General features: G+C 45.0%; 1 protein-coding gene across 2 annotated transcripts in view; it reads left to right on the top strand.

Moving 5' to 3' along the window:
- The first annotated feature begins 678 nt into the window (after positions 1–678).
- LOC124149843 (pre-mRNA-splicing factor CWC22 homolog) overlaps positions 679–20,321 on the top strand; it is a 41,824-nt gene continuing 22,181 nt past the window's right edge. For both annotated transcript variants that reach the window (XM_048382126.1, XM_048382127.1), the window contains exons 1-8: positions 679–796; positions 1,910–3,230; positions 5,176–5,207; positions 6,726–8,546; positions 8,753–8,941; positions 12,211–12,339; positions 13,108–13,201; positions 19,813–19,941. In XM_048382126.1, coding sequence (XP_048238083.1) covers positions 786–796; positions 1,910–3,230; positions 5,176–5,207; positions 6,726–8,546; positions 8,753–8,941; positions 12,211–12,339; positions 13,108–13,201; positions 19,813–19,941 — 3,726 coding nt within the window. In that variant the 5' untranslated portion in view covers positions 679–785. The remainder of the gene's footprint in view (positions 797–1,909; positions 3,231–5,175; positions 5,208–6,725; positions 8,547–8,752; positions 8,942–12,210; positions 12,340–13,107; positions 13,202–19,812; positions 19,942–20,321) is intronic.

Below are 20,321 nucleotides of genomic sequence, written 5' to 3'. Positions count from 1 at the left end.
AGTGAGTGAGTATGGTTTTACGCCGCTTTTAGCAATATTCCAGCAATATCACGGCGGGGGGACACCAGAAATGGGCTTCACACATTGTACCCATGTCGGGAATCGAACCCGGGTCTTCGGCGTGACGAGCGAACGCTTTAACCACTAGGCTACCCGACCGCCCCCCGCGAGGAGTCGAATAATGCTTGATTAGAGTTCTGCCTGATCTATCGACACAGTGACACTGATGAACCGTACAATGTGTATCGGGGATTTATCTATAATTTTTAAGTAATGGGGGCCAAGAGGCTTGAGTAAGTAAAATAAGGTCTTTAGAAAATTGATCAAGGCATGTTAAACAGTTAGGGGTTGCGGGGTGCGATGTAAACACATTTGATTCAGGATAGAGATGGTGGCGTAGCCTTGTGGTTAAAGCGTTCTCTCGTCACGCCGAAGGCCCAGGTTTGATTCCCCACATGCGTACAATGTGTGAAGCCCATTTCTGGTGCCCCCCTTCACGATATTGCTGGAATATTGCTAAAAGCGGTGTAAAAATTAGTTTAAGACGCCGTTAAAAGTAGCGTGTGCAGAGGTGCTTCCCTTAGTGAGAAGAAAGGGGAATGACTCAGTTGAGCTGTTACATACAATCAAATCCAGATACATCTGACTCATTATTCGTGTTAAAGCAAATCCAGTTTTGAAACACCCCGCTCATTCGGCGTGAAGAAACGAGACTTCCGGTTAACCTGAAATAGGAACTCAACGCAAAGAAATCGTACAATTTGGAAAGAGAATTGTTACTTATTATGCCGAAAAGGTAAACTAGTTTGTTTTTGAATGGCGGTGTTAACAGTTACAGGTCGATCGTAGCCAGTGTCGCTTGATGTTTCTTTCTATAATCCCCGAAACCATGTGCGTGCCAGTTTTCCGATAAAAGATGAAGTTGTGAAAAGCATGGAAAATGTTTAGACTGACTGATCTGTCGATTATTTCGAAAGTTAATGACAGTACTCTACTTATGGTAAAAAGGTCGAAGAAATAAACTCTCATTATCAGTATTGACAGTATTTTCTACAATGTATGGAGCCCTCAACAAAGTCATACTTTTGAAAAATACATTAATTGATCCTGATCCTGATCCAGATGTTTAGCATGTTCAGAAGTGGGCCTACATCGAGAATAACCTGTATTATTTCTTGTAAATGTCATGGTATGAATAGGCTAGCTGGTATGACGTTTGCATTATTATAGATTCGAACAGATCGTATACTGATATGATTGAATTGAAAACAACATCTAATGAAGCTTGTCAAAGGCATGGGGAATTTGTCCACGTATTGCATATATATATACACACTTTGGTACCAAATGTTTCTGGTGAGAGAGGACTGATCAGGAATAGGTTGTTGCAATTTGTGAACTTGCTGATTGTACCAGGACAACATGTATTGTCGATAGACCTTTGTGATGTAGCTGGAATATTACTGACTGTGGTGTAAACATAAACCTTTTGTGATCTGAAGACCTAATAACTGATGTTGTGATATCTCGATTGAGAAACTAGCAATTCCATGTTATGAAACAGTACATTTCAATGTAGGCCCCCAAATCATGTGACTGACACTGACCTTGAATATTGGCTCATCACATGATCACTATTGAGGTGTAACATGATAAATGTTGACACTTGACTGTTAAAAAATAAGATGGTGTCTGCTAGTAACATTTAACGGTTCACAGGTTACTGTAATGAAACATAGGAAAGTGTAAGGACTTCATAAACTTTAAAGTGAATTTGGGTATGACAAAACAGATGATTGGAACACTGTTGGAATGGAAAATTGAGTCATTGAGAGTGAAGACACCTAATCTTGTAAGGACAACACAAAAGAGACAATTTTCATACTGATATCATATGTAATGTTTTCAGACGGGATGATTCAGAAAGTGACAATTCCTCAGATGAGGAAACTAAGAAAGCCAAATCTGCTGCATCTGCAACAGAAGATAGTTCTGATGACTCCGAATCTGGTTCCAACAGCAGCTCCTCTGACTCTGATGAAGAATCCAGCACAGATTCCTCTCCTCGGGTTAAAGCCTCTAAAAACAGAGATGTTAGAGCAGAATTTCCTGAAAGGAAGAAATCCCAAAAAAGTTCTGATGATAGCCATGCTGAAAATAGCTCTAGAAGATCTACAGGCTCCCACGATCGTCAAAATAGATCGAGCAGAAATATGAGTGACAGGTCTGTAAGTAGCAGAAGTCCAGATCCAAGCAGAAGGCAAAAAAATGTCTCTCGAAGTCCAGCTGCTTCTCAGGAAAGACTCTCTGACAGGTCATCCTCAGATCGTAGACCTGACAGACCATCCTCTGATCGTAGGCCCGATCGATCATCCTCAGATCGTAGATCTGACAGACCATCCTCAGACCGAAGACCAGACAGACCGTCCTCAGACCACAGATCTGATAGACCGTCCTCAGATCGCAGACCTGACAGACCATCCTCAGACCGCAGACCTGAAAGAGATAGACAAGGGTATAGAGAAGAGAAAATGCCAAGTCCAGTCTCTGATTTACGTCCAAGGACAAGTAAAAGGGAAGAGAACAGAAGTCCAGGTTCGGATGGACAAAAGAGGGACCTTTCACCATGTCAGTCAAGGGAGAAACTGTCTGAAAGATCAAGGTCAAAGATAGGAGATAATTTGGAGAGTCCAAGGAGTAGTCGTCAGCGGAGCAGTGTTTCACCCAAACCAAGAAAATCTCCAAGGAAATCTCCTCAGAGGTCATCCCATTCAGAGCAGAAGCCTGATCGAGGTAGAAGACATGATGGTTCCAGTGATGACAGATCCAGTCCAAGAGCAGAGCGTGAACAGCATAAATCCACAAAGTCAAAGGAATCTTTGGAAAAAAACAGGGGTTCCCATTCTCGCAAGAAACGACATCACAGTAGTTCTAGTGAGGAGGAGAAAAGCACGAGTGAAGGAAAGAAGCATCCTGAAGAGAAGGGCAAACGGGTTAAGCGACCAAGGGAAGACAGTAAAGAGAAGAGGGGTAAGGAGGAGTCTGATTCATCTTCATCCTCCTCTTCCTCTGATGACTCTGATTCCAGTAGCAGTGATGAGTCAGGGAAGGATAGCTCCCCCAGCAAGACTCGCCCTCACGAGAGTGACCGAGAGAGTGGCGAAGTCCGCACAACGGATGAGGAAAGTGATGTAGGAAAGAGTGGCAAGAGATCCAAGACGTCTGTGCAGGTAAGATCAGTTAAACCGATTAAGCTATTTTTGCCACCATGTCATTGTGGTGTCAGAGTTTCCTTGCTTAATTACACATTGTCTCTCAGTGTCAAAAGTCTAAATCATGAAAGTTCACTAACTTGCCACATTCTGTCAAGTTGCCCACTGAGTAGCGAAGACATAAGCCAGCCAGTCAATTCTGTTAGATAAACATGCTACTACAACCTCCATTGTCATCTACAATAACACATGCATCTATATTTTAGAAACTAATGACTGACACCAAGTTACCATTTCATCATGTAGCTTTCTACTTACAACACATGCGACAGTAAGATTGATCTTTGGTTATCTCATCAACATGGTGTCACAAAACTTTCCAGATTTACTGTATGGGATAGGCCCATGGGACCCTTTTTGCTTTGACATAGTGTTATATGTCTCTTGCACATTATGTGATAAATGTCGACGGTAACTTGGATAGCCGGTTTACGCCTTGTTGCCAACCTTTATCAATCTTTACTCAGTGTTCAAAATGAAGGGAGGGTGGTCCTTGGATGTTTGATCAACCAGTTATTGCTGATGACCAGTTACCGCCAATTACCCATTATAACAACGCACACATGATCACATCTTGTCTCACTTTTGCTCGTTTTCATTAGAAGAGAGAAATATTAATCCAAAAATGATGAAACAAAACTGACTTGTGAGGAAATATTTAAAAACACACCCTATAATCACCTTGCTCAAATACAACTTTAGAAAAGCCACACAGGTGGTGTCACGTGACTAATTCATGCATATACAAAAATCCAACAACACGACGATGCACATTCAGTTCTGTCATAGTTTACTATCTGTCTATCATTTCTTCCCTAAAATACAATTCCAAAACCTATTTGAGCTATTTTTACAAAAATGCGTAACCCTGTATATATTGCGAAATCCATAGTACATAGTGTTGAGGATAAGCATGTGTAAATCAAATTTGGGGAATATTAGTTTACGTCAGTTTGCAGACGACGAATTGATAATAGCATTTCTTTTTAATTGTAATAATATAAAATTGAGTGCGATACCAGAGAAAATGGAAAATGTAATTTGTATAACTGAAGTGGTGTTTTTGATCACATGGCATGTGCTGTTTAGATGATGGCAATAACCGGTTGGTCAAGGAAAGATTTCCATTTTTTACTGTTTTTATTCCCTATCCTAGCGTTATAACAATAATGTACTGAAAAAAATGTCATGGACTGAAATAGGTGCATTTGATCATAGTTTCACACAAATAAAAGTTATTGGCATAGAAATTTGTACATGCAATATGTCAGAAAGAACATAAAAAAAGCGATTTGAATCTAGGGACACCCTAAATCAGTAAGTTTTAGCATAAGGACAATGACATGGGCCCCTTTACTTTCATGTTAAATTTCAAACACTGTTTGTGACTCTTGTTAATTTCAACAATATGTTAAACATATTCTTCGACTAGCTGTAACAGCTCAGTTACCATGGTTATATGGAAACGGTGATAGTTTTTGTGTTTCAGATTGTCATTCTGGAATTTTCTAATACTTTGTGAACTTGAGTGTATAATACTGAAGAAGAGCCTAATTGATTATTTGGTTGTCAGATTTGACTGGTGTCAGAAGTGTGAGCAACCAGAATTTCTTTGATCTCACTCTGTTTACATGACAAATCCCAAAGAGCTTGTGTAGAAATTCACGATTTCTCTGGATGTGTGTATGTTTGTATAGCTGACCCACCAGGAAGTACATTTCTACATAAATATGTCCGCTCGTGCCTCATCGGTAAATTCGCCCACATTAATTCATGCGATATCTATGTGATCTAAACAAGGATAGTGTTTCCAAATATATAATCAATTTGTTGTGGCCTAAATGATCAGTTGTATCCTTCATTTTTTTATGTTTCATAACAGTTTACTTTTTAAAATTTACAGAAATCAGATGGTAATGAAAAGGATGAGGAGAGGTAAGTGTATCCTAGAAATATGATGTATCAGTCCCTGCTGTATTCCTCGATTCCATGGTTGCAGAATATTTTGCAGAATTTACCTCTTGATGTGTACCTGTCTCCCGGAACTGATGCAGAATGTTGCATTTTTCTGCAGCTGAACCGGCTAATTATGATGCAGAAATTAACAATGCGAATCTGAAGCTGGTCCTCAATATATGAAAGTTGCAGTTCAATGTGTGCATTAATTGTTTTCGTCCAAAATTTTGGTAAATTCTGTAACCACATTTTAATAATTGTTAAGCACAAAATGTGATTTTCTGCAAGAGAGGTACATTTCTGCACTGAGTGGGCATTTCTGCAAAATAGTCCGTGATGTTGGAATCAAGGAAGACAGCAGGGACAGGCTTGTTTACTAAATGGGCAACGTCTGAGGGACACTGACATGGTAAGGGAGTGCCTATTCCCTTGCCTCAGGAAGATGGGTAGAATGAGGATCAGGAAGTCAGCCTCTGTAATTTGGCTGATTGTGTGTCATTGTACACCCACAGTGTGGATTGTTGATTGACCACTGGTCGTCTGGCCCTGGCTTTTAAACCTGCCACTCCCAGTGGACTGGCAACACTAAAAGAAATGAAAAAAAACCGTATGAAAAGTACCTGGTTTTCATTCTTTCAACATAGTGTTAATGCAGTGTACATTCGTGACTGACAAATTCCATGACACCATCCCTGAAGTAACTTGGTTCTACACATCTTTTACACAAAGTTCTGTCACAATTTTCTCTTTTTTTCCCGGAATATTTAACTTTGGTTGAAGACTAAGTTGCTACAAATCGATATTTAACCTTGAAGCGAAGTGAAATGTTATTTCTTTGCACTAAAAATAGACAACAGAACCCTGATGATAAATGATAAGCTGACTTTGAACTTTATATACTGTATTGATTATCACCGATATTTCATTCAACAACAAAGATGTAAAAGGTACTTTATTAGCCAGTCCACAGGGGGTGACAGTGATTTGAATTACCAGTCCAAGACTAGTTTTACCCGTAAGAAAGTGGTAATTACTGGTAAACGCGAACACTGATAAAGCTGGAATATTGCTGACTGCAGTGTGAAAGAAAACACAACCATGGTAGCTCTCTCTTACCTGGGGCGGTCGGGTAGCCTAGTGGTTAAAGCGTGCGCTCATCACGACAAAGACCCGGGTTCGGTTCCAGACATGGGTACAATGTGTGAAGCCCATTTCTGGTGTCCCTCACCGTGATATTGCTGGAATATTGCTAAAAGCGGCGTAAAACCATACTCACTCACTCACTCACTCTCTCTTACCTTGCTGGTTCAGTGTATCCTGCTTAGCTCACATTGATATTAATTCCTATTCAGTCACAGGTTGGTTGACCAGTGACATTGTTAACCCTCGAACGCCTACTTGCAACATCCTTTGGTCAAATAAATGTGAAAATGGTGTTTGTGATAAGCTTTTGTGTGAATGCCAAAGATTCACCTGAAAAGTGTTTTTTTATTGCAGAGTGACCTTGGTGCAGCTCGAGGATGACAATGATGATGAGTTTGAGAGGGAGGAAGAAGCTCAGCGCCGGGAGGAAGAGGAGAGAAGAAAGGAGAAGGAGAGAAGAGAGCGGGAAAAGGCTGAAGCCAGGGAAAAGAAGGAGAAAGAGAAGAAGGAGCTGGTGGCAAGGGAGAGGAAGGAACAGGAAGAAAGAGATGAGGAGAAGAAAAGGAAGGAACAGGCAGAGGAAGAACCTCGGAAGAGAAAACAAAGAGATGAAGACAGTGATGAAGGGAGTAGGGAAAAGGAACGAAGGTCAGAGAAGAAGAGGAGCAAAGATGAGAAAGACAGGAGTCAGAGGAAGAGTGAGAAGAGTTTGGATAATAGAAATGGCAGTTCAGAGCGAGAAAGACGAGGGGAGAGGAATCGTGATAGGAGTCGGAGTACTGAGAAAGAAAGAGTGGAGAAGATGAAAAATGACAGAAGTGTAAGCAGGGAGAAGGAAAGGAGAGAAGAGAAGACCAGAACTTCTAGAAGCAGAAGTAATGAGAAAGAAACAAGAGCAGAGAAAAAGAGGAATGACAAAGAGATTGAAAGAAAAGTTGAGAAAACTGGAGGAGACATAAGAGGAAGCCCTGACAGGGAAAGAAAATCTGAAAAATCTACAGATGACAAGCGCAACAGCAAAGAGAGGGAAAGAAAAGTGGAGAAAAGAAAAGGTGATAGAAGTGGGAGCAGTGAGATTGAAAGAAGAGAGGAGAAAAGAAGAGGAGATAGAAGTGGGAGCAGTGAGATAGAAAGAAAAGAAGAGACAAGAGGAGATGGAAGTGGGAGCAGTGAGATAGAAAGAAAAGTGGAGAAAAGAAGAGGAGATAGAAGTGGGAGCAGTGAGATAGAAAGAAGAGAGGAGAAAAGAGGAGATGGAAATGGAAGCAGTGAGATAGAAAGAAGAGAGGAGAAAAGAGATGGAAATGGAAGCAGTGAGATAGAAAGAAGAGAGGAGAAAAGAAAAGGTGGTAAAGGTGGCAGCAGTGAGATAGAAAGAAGAGAGGAGAAAAGAAGAGACAGAAGTCGGAGCAGTGAGATAGAAAGAAAAGTGGAGAAAGGAACGGTTGAAAAGGAGTCTGATGAAAGCAGAACCCATCATGACAGGGCAGACCGAAGAGAAGACAGAGAGAAGAGACAGGAAGATAAGAGGGAGAGAGAGAAAGAGGAAGAAATGAGTGAGAGTTCAGATGATAGTTCTGATAGTTCCAGCAGTGACAGCAGCGACAGCGATGACAGTGAGGAAGATATGCCAAAGAGAAGGAGTGAAATTGCTGTTAGGGCTGTTAACAGGGACAAAAGTCGAGATGAAGATAGAAGAATGGAACAACAGAAGACTGAATCCGAGGACGAAGAAAGAGAATCTGAGAGGAGGGACAAACATCGGAGGAGACAGGACAGAAGTGAGCGTGACAGAAGGCCTGACCGAAACGAGAATGGGGATATGAGACGTGGTGGCAGTCGCGAGAATGACAGAAGGAATGAGAGAAAATATGATAGGGGAGAGAGAGATGGTAGTGGGGACAGGGATCGGAGAGATCAAAGAGGTGGGAAGATGAGGAGAGATGACAGGCGAGATGGTAGGTGGAATGACAGAAGAGATGACCGTGGCTGGAGGAACGAAGAAAGGGATGAACGACAGATGGACAGACGGAGGGGCGATGGAGAGGTGGATCGTTGGAGAAGGAACGACCGTGATGGGGATCGATGGAATGATGATCGAGGTGATAGACGAGGGATGAACGACAGAAGAATGGAGAGGAGGGATAGAAATGGCGAGGATAAAGAAAACGATAGGTACGTCAGTCTTAGTTTCATGTATTAGTTTCTTAGAATTTTTACAGTTTAGTAGGACTGCATTCATGGAAACAGCACCATACAAATGGCTTATTATTATTATTATTATTACTCAATACAATTAAAATAAGACAGAAAATATTGTTTGGGATATAGTTTGTAAAAGAACCTGTGAATTAAGTTATGTTAATATTTGTTATTGACAGCGACTCTCGCAAGAGGAGAGTGGGGGAAGCAGACCCCATGGCCGCTGGTGGCGGTGATGGGGAGCCAGTCGCTAAGAAGGCCAAGGCTGCTGCTACCGGCAAGGCTGTGTTGACAGGGAGAACAGGCGGTGCCTACATCCCACCTGCCAAACTACGCATGATGCAAGCACAGATAACCGACAAGAGCAGGTGGGTGGTATTATGTTATTGTATTTAGAATTCTGTGATTGTGGAGAGTCTCAGTGAAGATCAGGTTTAGACATGGTTTTCAGCAACCCATGCTTGTAAGAAGTGACTTATGGGATCGGGTGATTAGACTTACTGCCTTAGTGCATGTCATTGTATTCCAAATGCATAGATTGATGCTCATGATGTCAATCAATGGATTGTCTTGTCCAGCTTTAATTATTCACAGACCGCCATCATATAGCTGGAATATTGCAGAGTGTGGATTTAAATGACAAGCAAACAAGATTCCTGAGAGGATCACTCTTGTTTGGGGTATTATTTCTTTTGTATAGACTTTGCATTTTACTGTGTTCTAAATGCATGAACAAACTTATTTCGTGTTAGATGTAGGCAGATATTCAAGTTATATACATTTCAAAATAATTTTCTCAAATTCTTGTTGGGCTCAGGTTGCCCAGTTGTCCAAGGCAACAAACTTTGCTGTGCAGAGTTGCTTACCTTAGACAGGCCAGAAACAGATGGTTGTGGGTTCGAATCCATGTTTACCTTATTATGTTTCAAGGTTTGTCAGCACCATACCCATGTTCGTGGGTTTCACGGAAGTGGTGAACGTCTCAACTCTGTATCACTTCAGGACCAGATAGTCCCAACATGGCCCTAATAATGTCTGGCTGTTGTTTCAGTGTGGAGTACCATCTATGAAGCCATCAGATAGTCCCAACATGGCCCGAAACATGTAGACTGCTGTTTCAGTGTGGAGTACCATGTGTGAATCCATCAGATAGTCCCAACATGGCCCTAAACATGTAGACTGCTGTTTCAGTGTGGAGTACCATGTGTGAATCCTTCAGATAGTCCCAACATGGCCCTAAACATGTAGACTGCTGTTTCAGTGTGGAGTACCATGTGTGAATCCATCAGATAGTCCCAACATGGCCCTAAACATGTAGACTGCTGTTTCAGTGTGGAGTACCATGTGTGAATCCATCAGATAGTCCCAACATGGCCCTAAACATGTAGACTGCTTTTTCAGTGTGGAGTACCATGTGTGAATCCTTCAGATAGTCCCAACATGGCCCTAAACATGTAGACTGCTTTTTCAGTGTGGAGTACCATGTGTGAATCCAACAGATAGTCCCAACATGGCCCTAAACATGTAGACTGCTGTTTCAGTGTGGAGTACCATGTGTGAATCCATCAGATAGTCCCAACATGGCCCTAAACATGTAGACTGCTTTTTCAGTGTGGAGTACCATGTGTGAATCCTTCAGATAGTCCCAACATGGCCCTAAACATGTAGACTGCTTTTTCAGTGTGGAGTACCATGTGTGAATCCAACAGATAGTCCCAACATGGCCCTAAACATGTAGACTGCTGTTTCAGTGTATAGTACCATGTCAGGGTTCGAAATTAACGCTCGCCCGTTAGCCCGTGGCTAGAGTATTTCCTACAGGGCTAAGAACATCCGCAGAACGCTAGCCCGGGTGGCTAACTAACCTTAAAGCAGTGTTGGCTGAAGAGCGCTTTTTGCGTCTTGGACGAAACTAAAAAAAGGCCAGGCACATCAAGGGTATACTTCAGAACGTGGTAACAGTGACCCGCTGAATCGAGCGACCGTGTAGGATGATACGCCATGTTATCGCGGTAGTTAATTTATAATGGATCGTAGTGGGGCACGCTTACAAACTTATTAAATATGTGATTCACAAAATGTTTGTTGTTCATTGGATTGATTGATGCTGATTTTCTTTACCGAGTTCGGTAAACAAAGTACCTGTCATTGGTGAATCTTACTGCAGTAAGTAAGGCTGTGTGGATTATATGGTATATCACTTTCCTGTTTTGAATTTTGCATACGACCGAGGTTTGGTCAAGGGACTTCGTTTGAACAAATGGGTTCTTTTTCTAATAAATTTTGAATGGAGGAAGGGGTAATTCCACTTCAAAAACATCCCAGGAACTGTCATAAAAAAAGTTAACGTGTGTACAAGTAGCCGTGACATACCGCAACCAGTCCTGTATTCGATCATGCGATGAAATATATCGTGCTTAGATTTGCATAAGTAAACAGTCGACAGGTTGTGTGGATTACGAGATTTATCAATACCGCAATACCTTATATGATAAAGAATGAATGCGAACACTTGAATGTACAATGATGTAAGCATTGTTTTTATTTAGCTGACTCTGCATGAATATATAGTTATTCTACAACAGACATATCAAGCTGATAATAATTCAATCTCTTGTGAGTTATATTAAGAATTGCAAAACACATTTTGCCAGGACCGTTATTGGTGTAACTGACATGTTTAAACATTTATAGCACCTGAAACATGTTGACTAGATTTATCAAGGAAATGCTGGATCCTGAACATACTCTTACTAAAAAACGTTCGATATGCCATTATATTTTATGACTCATTGATCATTGTCACAGTTACAACATGAACTCAATACTCAGTACAGTAGCATCAGAACAGCCATTGAACTTAACTGAATCCATAACTTCAAATCATTGGTAGATCTCGGTAAAAACAATGCAATGGGGCGGGTCAAGACAGACTGGCGGAGCAATCTGAAAGACAGTCACCTGTCAGACCTCCTTATAGTCTTGATCGAAACCCAAGAGGTCATGTCATTTGATCCTACTCCATTGTCCACCTATGGAATTCTAGATCTGTGAGGACAAGGAGACCTGATTTTATGGAATCAGGAACACTATCTTTCAAGTATGCAAATCACCTATGTCAAGAAAACCTTCTCAGACTTGAGGAGAGGGCTCACAATCTGTTGTCTGCTGCTCTAGTCATTGCAAAGGATGTTGCTCAGTCTGATAACTCTCCATCTGACTGTGAAGAGTGTTGTTAAACTAATGAATTGAAAGAATTTGCGAGAAATACTCAGTGAATAAGTGTTGTTGTTATTTGATGTTTCAGTGGCATTAATTTTAGAAGTTGAATGTGGTTGTGATGAGAACAAAGATGTTTACTGTTCATCTTATTTTGTTTGTACGAGTTCAGTACCTGTCTCAAAAACCTCATGAACTCACAAGAAGTTGATGTTTCTTAAACTTAATAGTTATGAAGACATGATTTTCAGACTTTGTGTTGTGTAGTCTGGGCTAACTGATCTTCTTCAGGGCTAGTAAAGTTCAGCTGCAGTTGGACTGTGGACTGGATCACTTTTTCAGTTAATTTCTAACCCTGCATGTGTGAATCCATCAGATAGTCCCAACATGGCCCTAAACATGTAGACTGCTGTTTCAGTGTGGAGTACCAGCGTATATCCTGGGAGGCTCTGAAGAAGAGTATCAACGGTCTCATCAACAAAGTCAACGTCTCAAACATCATCTTGATCGTCAAGGAGCTGTTTCAGGAGAATATTGTCAGAGGAAGGTGAGAATATTGTCAGATTCAATTCCACATTCAGTTGATGACGTTTGAGTCGATTTTGATCATGATAAACAGTGTGACTTATGCCAAACATCGACACTAAATATAACTGAATATCACCCAATAATCTATGCTTGTTTAAAGAGCTCACTAAGGAGGATAGGGTGGGTTCAACTTGTAATCTGTCATTATTTTGTGGATCATTATGTTTTGTAATTTTCAAATGATCAATTGATCAGTTAGAGCAAATTGATTTTAACAAATGATTGATGACAAAATCCCAATGAATTCCCATCATTGATTATGGCTGTCACCAACTTACGAATATTTTTCTTTAGTGTTAATTGGCCACTCATGCCCTGATTGCCGTAGGCATTGCAATCTGCTGAGCATAGTGGTGTCCTTAAGGCAAATCGTGATCCCATGAACATTGGTTAGAATCCCAGATTTGCCCCGATTCTTGGTTTGTCAGCACCATGTCTATTATGCAGGCATGTGATATTTCCTGAGTTGGAATTCCATCTTTTTGAGCATCCTAACCAGGTCTCCACAATGACCCTGGTTGACAGCTTGCGGCCCCCAAACCTCATCTTCATTTTTTGTTGTCATCCTTCAATGACATGCCTGATCAAGTATTTGCTTGGAGGTTTCACCTATTCTGCCAAAGTGGTAATACCTGTACAATTTGCGTTCTCCTCCCTCACTAGCTTGACACCGCCTGATCTGTTTAGAATATATTTTTAAGGCTCACTCACACACTCACTATTACAGAGGTCTCCTGGCCAGATCAGTCATTCAAGCACAGACCCTGTCGCCAACCTTCACCCATGTCTACGCTGCTCTAGTTGCCATCATCAACACTAAAGTAAGTATTTTTTAACTTATCCTGCATTACTCCGTATTGCATTTACTGCTATGTTTGACAGAGAGACGAACTGTGTGAGATCCAGCTGCTGAAGAAAGTTGTCCCAACCAGCCCAGGAGGCAGCGCCCTCTCACAGTCGGCACGTGACCCGGAAGTCATGACGTCACACAAAAAGACATAACTGCTTTGTCACCTCCACGGACGGACGTACTTTGTATCCCTTGTGGAAATTAAAGCTTATTATTTGTTTTTTATATTTTGCGTGTTTCTACATTCATTATATGCTGCTACATTGTTACCTGATATGGGCCGTGACCTTAGGGTCTTCCCATTCGTAAATTGTAACGTTTATCGCTCGTCTGTGGCTCACGTCACAGTAATTTACGGGCGCAATGTTGTTCCCGCCATTTTGTTTTCTTTCCCGCCATTTTGGCCATTCACCACGTGGCCACGTAATGTCGTGTTCTGCGTTTTGAATTCTCTCTTTGGCTTGGGTAATACATTACATTTATGTATGTTGTTTTGGTGTGCTTAAAGCCTTGCCTTTTCACTACCTCTCAGCGTAATTGTTTCTTCTCATAAACTTCAATATAATACGAAGTTTATGAGTTACATTATGTCTCCCGTACTCTGTGGTTTTGCCACATGGTTACGTGTTTGCTTAAGGCTTTGCCTTTCGCTCCCTTTTAGCGTACTTGTTTATCTCATAAACTTTAATAAAATATACTGTTTTTGAGTTACTTTATGCTTCCCATACTTTGTGATTGGCCACACATTATGCTTCCCGCACTTTGTGGCTTTGCCACATAGTTATGTTTTGCTTAAATTCCAGATTTTCTGCCTCGCTGCACTTGTTTCCGCGGGAACAAATCTGGTCGGGGCCGCCCCTTTCTGCCGTGATTGTACGACGCCCTGTACTTTCACAAGGCAGTGCCGATGTTGCAGTCATTCGTAGCTGTGATCCTTCAGCTCATGCGAGTATCCAGGACACACCTCGCTCAACGTGCTCGTCGACCCCCACCTACGTTGACGGCAGCAGCGCTCAGCGGAGCTTCACGGCGGCTCCCAACGTAGAGTCTGCCTCCCATGGCACGACATACGACCGTTGACGGTCTCCTACTCCACTGGCGGCTCCAGCGCTCCCAACGTAGAGTCTGCCTCCCATGGCACGACATACCCGATGACCCGGCGCCTCTGATGACGCGGCGCCTCTGATGACACGGCGCTCACGGCGCCTCTGGCGCCTCCGATGACCCGGCGCCTCTGACGCTCCCGGCGCCTCTGATGACACGGCGCCCACGGCGCTCCCGGCGCTCCCGGCGCCTCTGATGACGCGGCGCCTCCGATGTCTCGGCGCTCCCGGCGCCTCCGGCGCCTCTGATGACTCGGCGCTCAACAAGCTTCATGACTTGTTCATGACAAGCTGATGACTCGGCGCCACCGGCGCCTCTGATGACTCGGCGCCGCTGATGTCTCGGCGCTCAACAAGCTTCATGACTTGTTCATGACAAGCTGTTGACTCGGCGCCTCCGATGACTCGGCGCCACCGGCGCCGCTGATGTCTCCGCGCTCCGGCGCCTCCGCATCCTCTGATGTCTTCGGCGCTCAACAAGCTTCAGATCAACAAGCTTTATCAAGCTCAGATCAACGAGCCGACCATCCGATCTTCTACTGCGGCTTAAGGGGCATCATCGGCAATCGCCTCCCCGGCGCCACTGCCCTCTTCTCTTGCTGCCGTCTCATAACTCGTCACACGGAGAAGCATGGTGAAACAACTGTCGCCGCTCCTTTCGCCACTCTCCCGTCGGTCTTCGGGATCGTAAATATCGTTCTACTTCCTGGGTGGAATCATTTCAACCAATAGACAGTTGGTCTGATTCAACTTGCCCGCTGAGACGTTATCCATAATCCCGTCGTTTAAAGCGCTATGATTCCGGAGAGATGACCTGCGGGTTTCCATCGAAACAGAGCGTCATGTGAACAGCGTCTGTATCAGATTCGACGACGACATCCACTTACAAAGAGTTTACTTCGTCGACATCGCAGACATCAACGCTGTTCTACCCTACCCTAGCGCCAGCGTTCCTGAGAGAGACTCTTCCTCGGCGCTCCCCGGGTTTTGCACGACGCCCATGGGGTTCCGTGTTTTATCGCAAAACTCGGGTAAACCACTTGATCGTCTCTCACACAGTTCATTGAGGATTGTCTGTGTGTGGAGTTTGCACCTCAGTTCCGACTCCAAGGCGGTTTTCTCGGCTACTGCGCAGAGTGATTTACATGTCACGTGTCAAGTACTCGGACTGTCAACAACTCCGACCGGATTTAGGTCAACTTACCATGGCAAGGGGTGCCATGTATTTCTACAGATTGGTTTCCATGTCTACCTGTACGCTTGGTGATACCACTCAACCAGGCGCCTGTCGCAGTCCATCCATGCACGGATGTTGGAAACAATAGACCTCCTCTACCAACACGGCTGTCACGAGGAACCTTGTTTCATCAACCCTTCGCTATAAGAACGATAGCGCCTATAGGCGTTCAAGGGATGGAAGAGATCGCCTTCCTTCGTCCGGTTTGATCTTTTCGACTACGACACCTTCCTATCTTCCGCCTTGACTACCGGACACAGTGTCGATTTGATACTTAAAGTCCCTCGGCCGTCCCACTGACCCCTGTTGCATACCTGCCTCGTATCGTGTTGTCGTCCTCCATCGTCACCTCGATATAAGAACAGGAGTACTTATACGCCGCTTCAGGGATGAAAACGATCTCATTACTTCGTGCAATGGCCATATTGCCTCGACTTCCTACTACCCGGTTACGTCGATGCCCCGGCGGTCGATTGTGAAGCTGGTTTACTTCGTCTACTTGAGGTTGGCTCGCAGGCGATCACACCTTTTTCCGAATCGTACCGACGGTACGCAATCGCAGACCCCTGTTGCTGACTACCTCCCCTGCCACCTTGTCAGTGGCTAGTGGCCCACGCCAGCCCACATTGTGACCACCTGTGATCCAGAGATCAACACCATTGGCACAGCAACAGCCTCGAGATAAATGCTTATCCAGGACGGCACTTGCTGACAGTGCATTCTCGGTCACGCCCTGTTGATCGTGTCCACTGACGACGTCACCGTAGTGTGGTGTTTGCGGACCCAGAGTTCTCGCCCCTCTCCCGGCGCCACAAACTCGACCGGCGCACCCGAGAATCACCATCTTCGGCGTTCCAGGCGCCTCAAGCTCTCCGACGCCTCACGCTCTCCGGCGCCTCGGGCCAGACTATGTGAAACGGTCGACACCCCAACCCTAGATCTGTTTGCCTCATATCTGAATGTGGCCAGCTGTCGTCTTCCATTCCACCTGTGCCGGATACGACCGCTGTGGCAGTCGAAGCCTTCCATCGTTCCTGAGAAGGATTACGCGCGTACGCTTTTCCGACTCCGGTTCTCCCTCCCACGGTTCTTCAGAGATCCAGGCCACTCGACCCCTGCCATTGACTTTGGTCTCGCCTTATTGGTCAGCCAGAAGTTGGGTTATCGACCTCCGAAACATAGCCAGAGACAACCCCTGGAACTTCCGGTGTGGTCCAACCTTCTGCTCCATCCACACGGTCTGTTAGAATGAGAAGCCACACCCTCATACCCGCATGTTATCGTCTGCACGCCTGACACACATGCAGAAAGCCAAGGGCTATTCGGCTAGAGCGACCAAGCTATTGCTTCAGCCCACCGTCCATCTACAGGGGGACTGTATGCTGATAAATGATGCTTGTTCCAGGCATTTTGTTCTGACAAACACCAGGATCCGATGACAGCGTCACCGCAGATCCTGGATCAGTTCCTTCTGTACTTGTGTAGCACCCATCGGTTGAAGGGCTTACCACCCCCACATACCTGGTCGCCATCTACTCCGTTCTGGCCATCCCGGACGATCGGAGAAAGACGAAAATTCCCGACCTACGGGCCTGGCTGCGCTCGTTCAGTCTTGAAGACCAAGTTTGGACCGCCTGCGTTGGATCTGAATGTGGTCTTCAACGCCCTTCGAACCACTCCCCTCGTCTTCCTTCTACGACCTTAAGTAGAAGACGGGTGTTTCTACTGGTTTTGACTACTGCCGCTCGAGTCCATGTACAGCACGCCCTCGACGTCTCCCATGCCCGGTTCGAATGCGGTACCCAGGGCGCCGTTCATCATGGACCGTACTGGGACGTCAGCGTAAAGACTCAACTCCCAGGACAGCCTGATAGATCATTCCTTGTCCCCTCCCCCCTCGTCCAGTGCGGGTGCCGAGGATGAGGATGAGCGTCATTATGCCCAGTAAGGGCACTGAAGGTTATTCTACGATCTAAAGACTGCCGCAAGTCTAGGAAACACCTTTTTCTGCCGGTCTCCCCTTCGTTGCTGTCGTTGGTCAGCCGGAATACTTTTCCCTGTGGCTCCGGGCGGTCATCCTTAAAGCGTATGAGCCGCCGGATTGGACCCTCCCCCCAAAGGCTATTACCTGAAATAAAATGAGATCAGGGCGATCGTATTTACACTGGTTCTTCACGGTATACTGTTCCATCCCGTCGTTCAGGGAAGCCTGTTCGTGGCGATCGGACACCGCCTTCACCAACCACTACTTCCGTGATGTAGCCTTGAAAGTTGTCGCCGGCGTTCACAGTTTTGGTCCCTGGTTGTAGCCCAACAGGTCATCTATCTCCGACGCCACTGATTCTCCGATACCCTGAGCGGGCCCCTTCGACCTCTCTGGTGTTTATCACCCCAGACGAGACGGCTCTCTTGCGTTCCGCATTCGCTCTTAGGTCAGTTTTAGTTTTGGGTTACCCGACTCATTCTATTGCTGTCACCTATCCGGGTTTTACTTTTTGCATCAACTCTCGTTTCCTGACGACAGGAATGGTAGTAGATGTGGACACCGGCGCCGACGCCAACGCCGCTGCTTCTCTGGTACCTGGGCGGTGCCCGTCGACCTCACCGGTGTTCCTTGCCTCCAGCCTAGAGGGCTCTCCTGCGTTTCGCATTCGCTCTTGGGATTGGTCGTAGATTTTGCCGCCGACGCCGCTGATTCTTCGATTCCCCGAGCGGGGCCCGTCGAACTCTCTGGTGTTTATCACCTCAGATTAGCTCTAGGTTCTACTGCGTTTCGCTTTCGCTCTTCGGTAAGTTATATATTTTGGCTACACGCCTCATTGTATTTCGGTTACCTATTCGGGCGTTTCGTTTTTGCATCGACTCTTGTTTCCTGAAGACAGGAATGGTCGTAGAGGTTCCGGTCATCACTTGTATGCGGTGCGGATTCATCGGACCTTGACGAGGGTTTAATATGGTTCACATCTGCAAGTATGCCCACCGGCCAAGCCGTCTGATAAAGATGCAATACGGAGTAATGCAGGATAAGTTAAAAAATTTAGTAAAATCTAAATATTTTTTACATTTGTATACTTATCCTGCATTACGAAGTCTAAGTGCCCTCCCTTTCGCTACGCTACCTCCCCACGAAGTTTCAGATGTTATGTTTAAAGCAGTTATGTCTTTTTGTGTGACGTCATGACTTCCGGGTCACGTGCCGACTGTGAGAGGGCGCTGCCTCCTGGGCTGGTTGGGACAACTTTCTTCAGCAGCTGGATCTCACACAGTTCGTCTCTCTGTCAAACATAGCAGTAAATGCAATACGGAGTAATGCAGGATAAGTATACAAATGTAAAAAATATTTAGATTTTACTAAATTTGTCCTCTTTGAATTGAGTGCGTCTGCCTGGAGAGCGTCTGCCTGGAGAGCGTCTGACTGGGGAGCGTCTGCCTGGAGAGTGTCTGCCTGGAGAGGGTCTGCCTGGGGAGCGTCTGCCTGGAGAGTGTCTGCCTGGGGAGCGTCTGCCTGGAGAGTGTCTGCCTGGAGAGCGTCTGCCTGGAGAGGGTCTGCCTGGGGAGCGTCTGCCTGGAGAGCGTCTGCCTGGAGAGGGTCGTCCTGGGGAGCGTCTGCCTGGAGAGCGTCTGCCTGGAGAGCGACTGCCTGGAGAGCGTCTGCCTGGGGAGCGTCTGCCTGCAGAGCGTCTGCCTGGAGAGCGTCTGCCTGGAGAGCGTCTGCCCGGAGAGCGTCTGCCTGGGGAGCGCCTGCCTGGAGAGCGTCTGCCTGGAGAGCGTCTGCCTGGGGAGCGTCTGCCTGGAGAGCGTCTGCCTGGGGAGCGTCTGCCTGGGGAGCGTCTGCCTGGAGTGAGGATGGTTGGGGGTTCGATGTTTTCTTCTTGACTGACTGTAGACTTCATGTACATGTGAATTCTACTGCAGTGAATGATGCACAGATGTGCAACATCTCACTTTCTGTAACTCAGACATGTGTCACTGTTGAGAGGTTAAGCCAAATGTGACTCGCTTGGTGAACACATGCTCATTAGAAGTTATCTTCGACAACATAGAAATAGAATCATGATCTGTGTGTCATTGTACCCAAAATGCGTAGGATGTTTCCCGTGATACCAATCACTGGTTGTCTGGTCCAGACCGCCTTCATAATAACTGGAATCTCTGAGTGTGGCGGTAAGTAAACAAATACACTAACCTGCAGCAGCTGGATCTGTATGTGTTAATTTTCATTATTTCTTGCCTTCACTTCAGTTTCCTCAAAATGGTGAGCTGATTCTGCGCAGGCTGATTCTGCTGTTTAAGAAGGGATTCCGGAGAAATGACAAGACTGTGTGCCTGTCTTCTACACGCTTCATAGCTCACCTGGTCAATCAGCAAGTGGTAGGTTTTGTGTGATGTATAGTCTCAAGTTGAGTGTCACCTGTCACTTATTGTAACTTAAACATTATCATTGTTGACTCATATATGAGAGTTTATGCAAAATGTGACCCTCTTGAAATTAAATCATGATCTGAGTGTCATTGTACCCAAAATGCATATAGAATTCAGGGCAGAATAGGTCACCAGCACCTACCTTTATGAGTGTCCTCCTAGGCAGGCATGTTTGGGCAGTGAGCTGGTACAGTAAAACCCTGTTTATCCAGACACTGATGTACCCAGTGAAATCATGCTGATTAACAAATAATCTATTTCCGGATTAATAAACTGGTGTGAAGTTATGTACAATCGGTAATATGTGCTCATACTCTCAACCTCTGGTT

The sequence above is a fragment of the Haliotis rufescens genome, unplaced genomic scaffold, assembly GCF_023055435.1.
Source record: "Haliotis rufescens isolate VD_foot unplaced genomic scaffold, xgHalRufe1.0.p SCAF_4, whole genome shotgun sequence".
Taxonomy (NCBI): domain Eukaryota; kingdom Metazoa; phylum Mollusca; class Gastropoda; order Lepetellida; family Haliotidae; genus Haliotis; species Haliotis rufescens.
The sequence above is the reverse complement of the archived record's forward strand: the minus strand, read 5'-3'. Positions and strand labels throughout refer to the sequence as shown.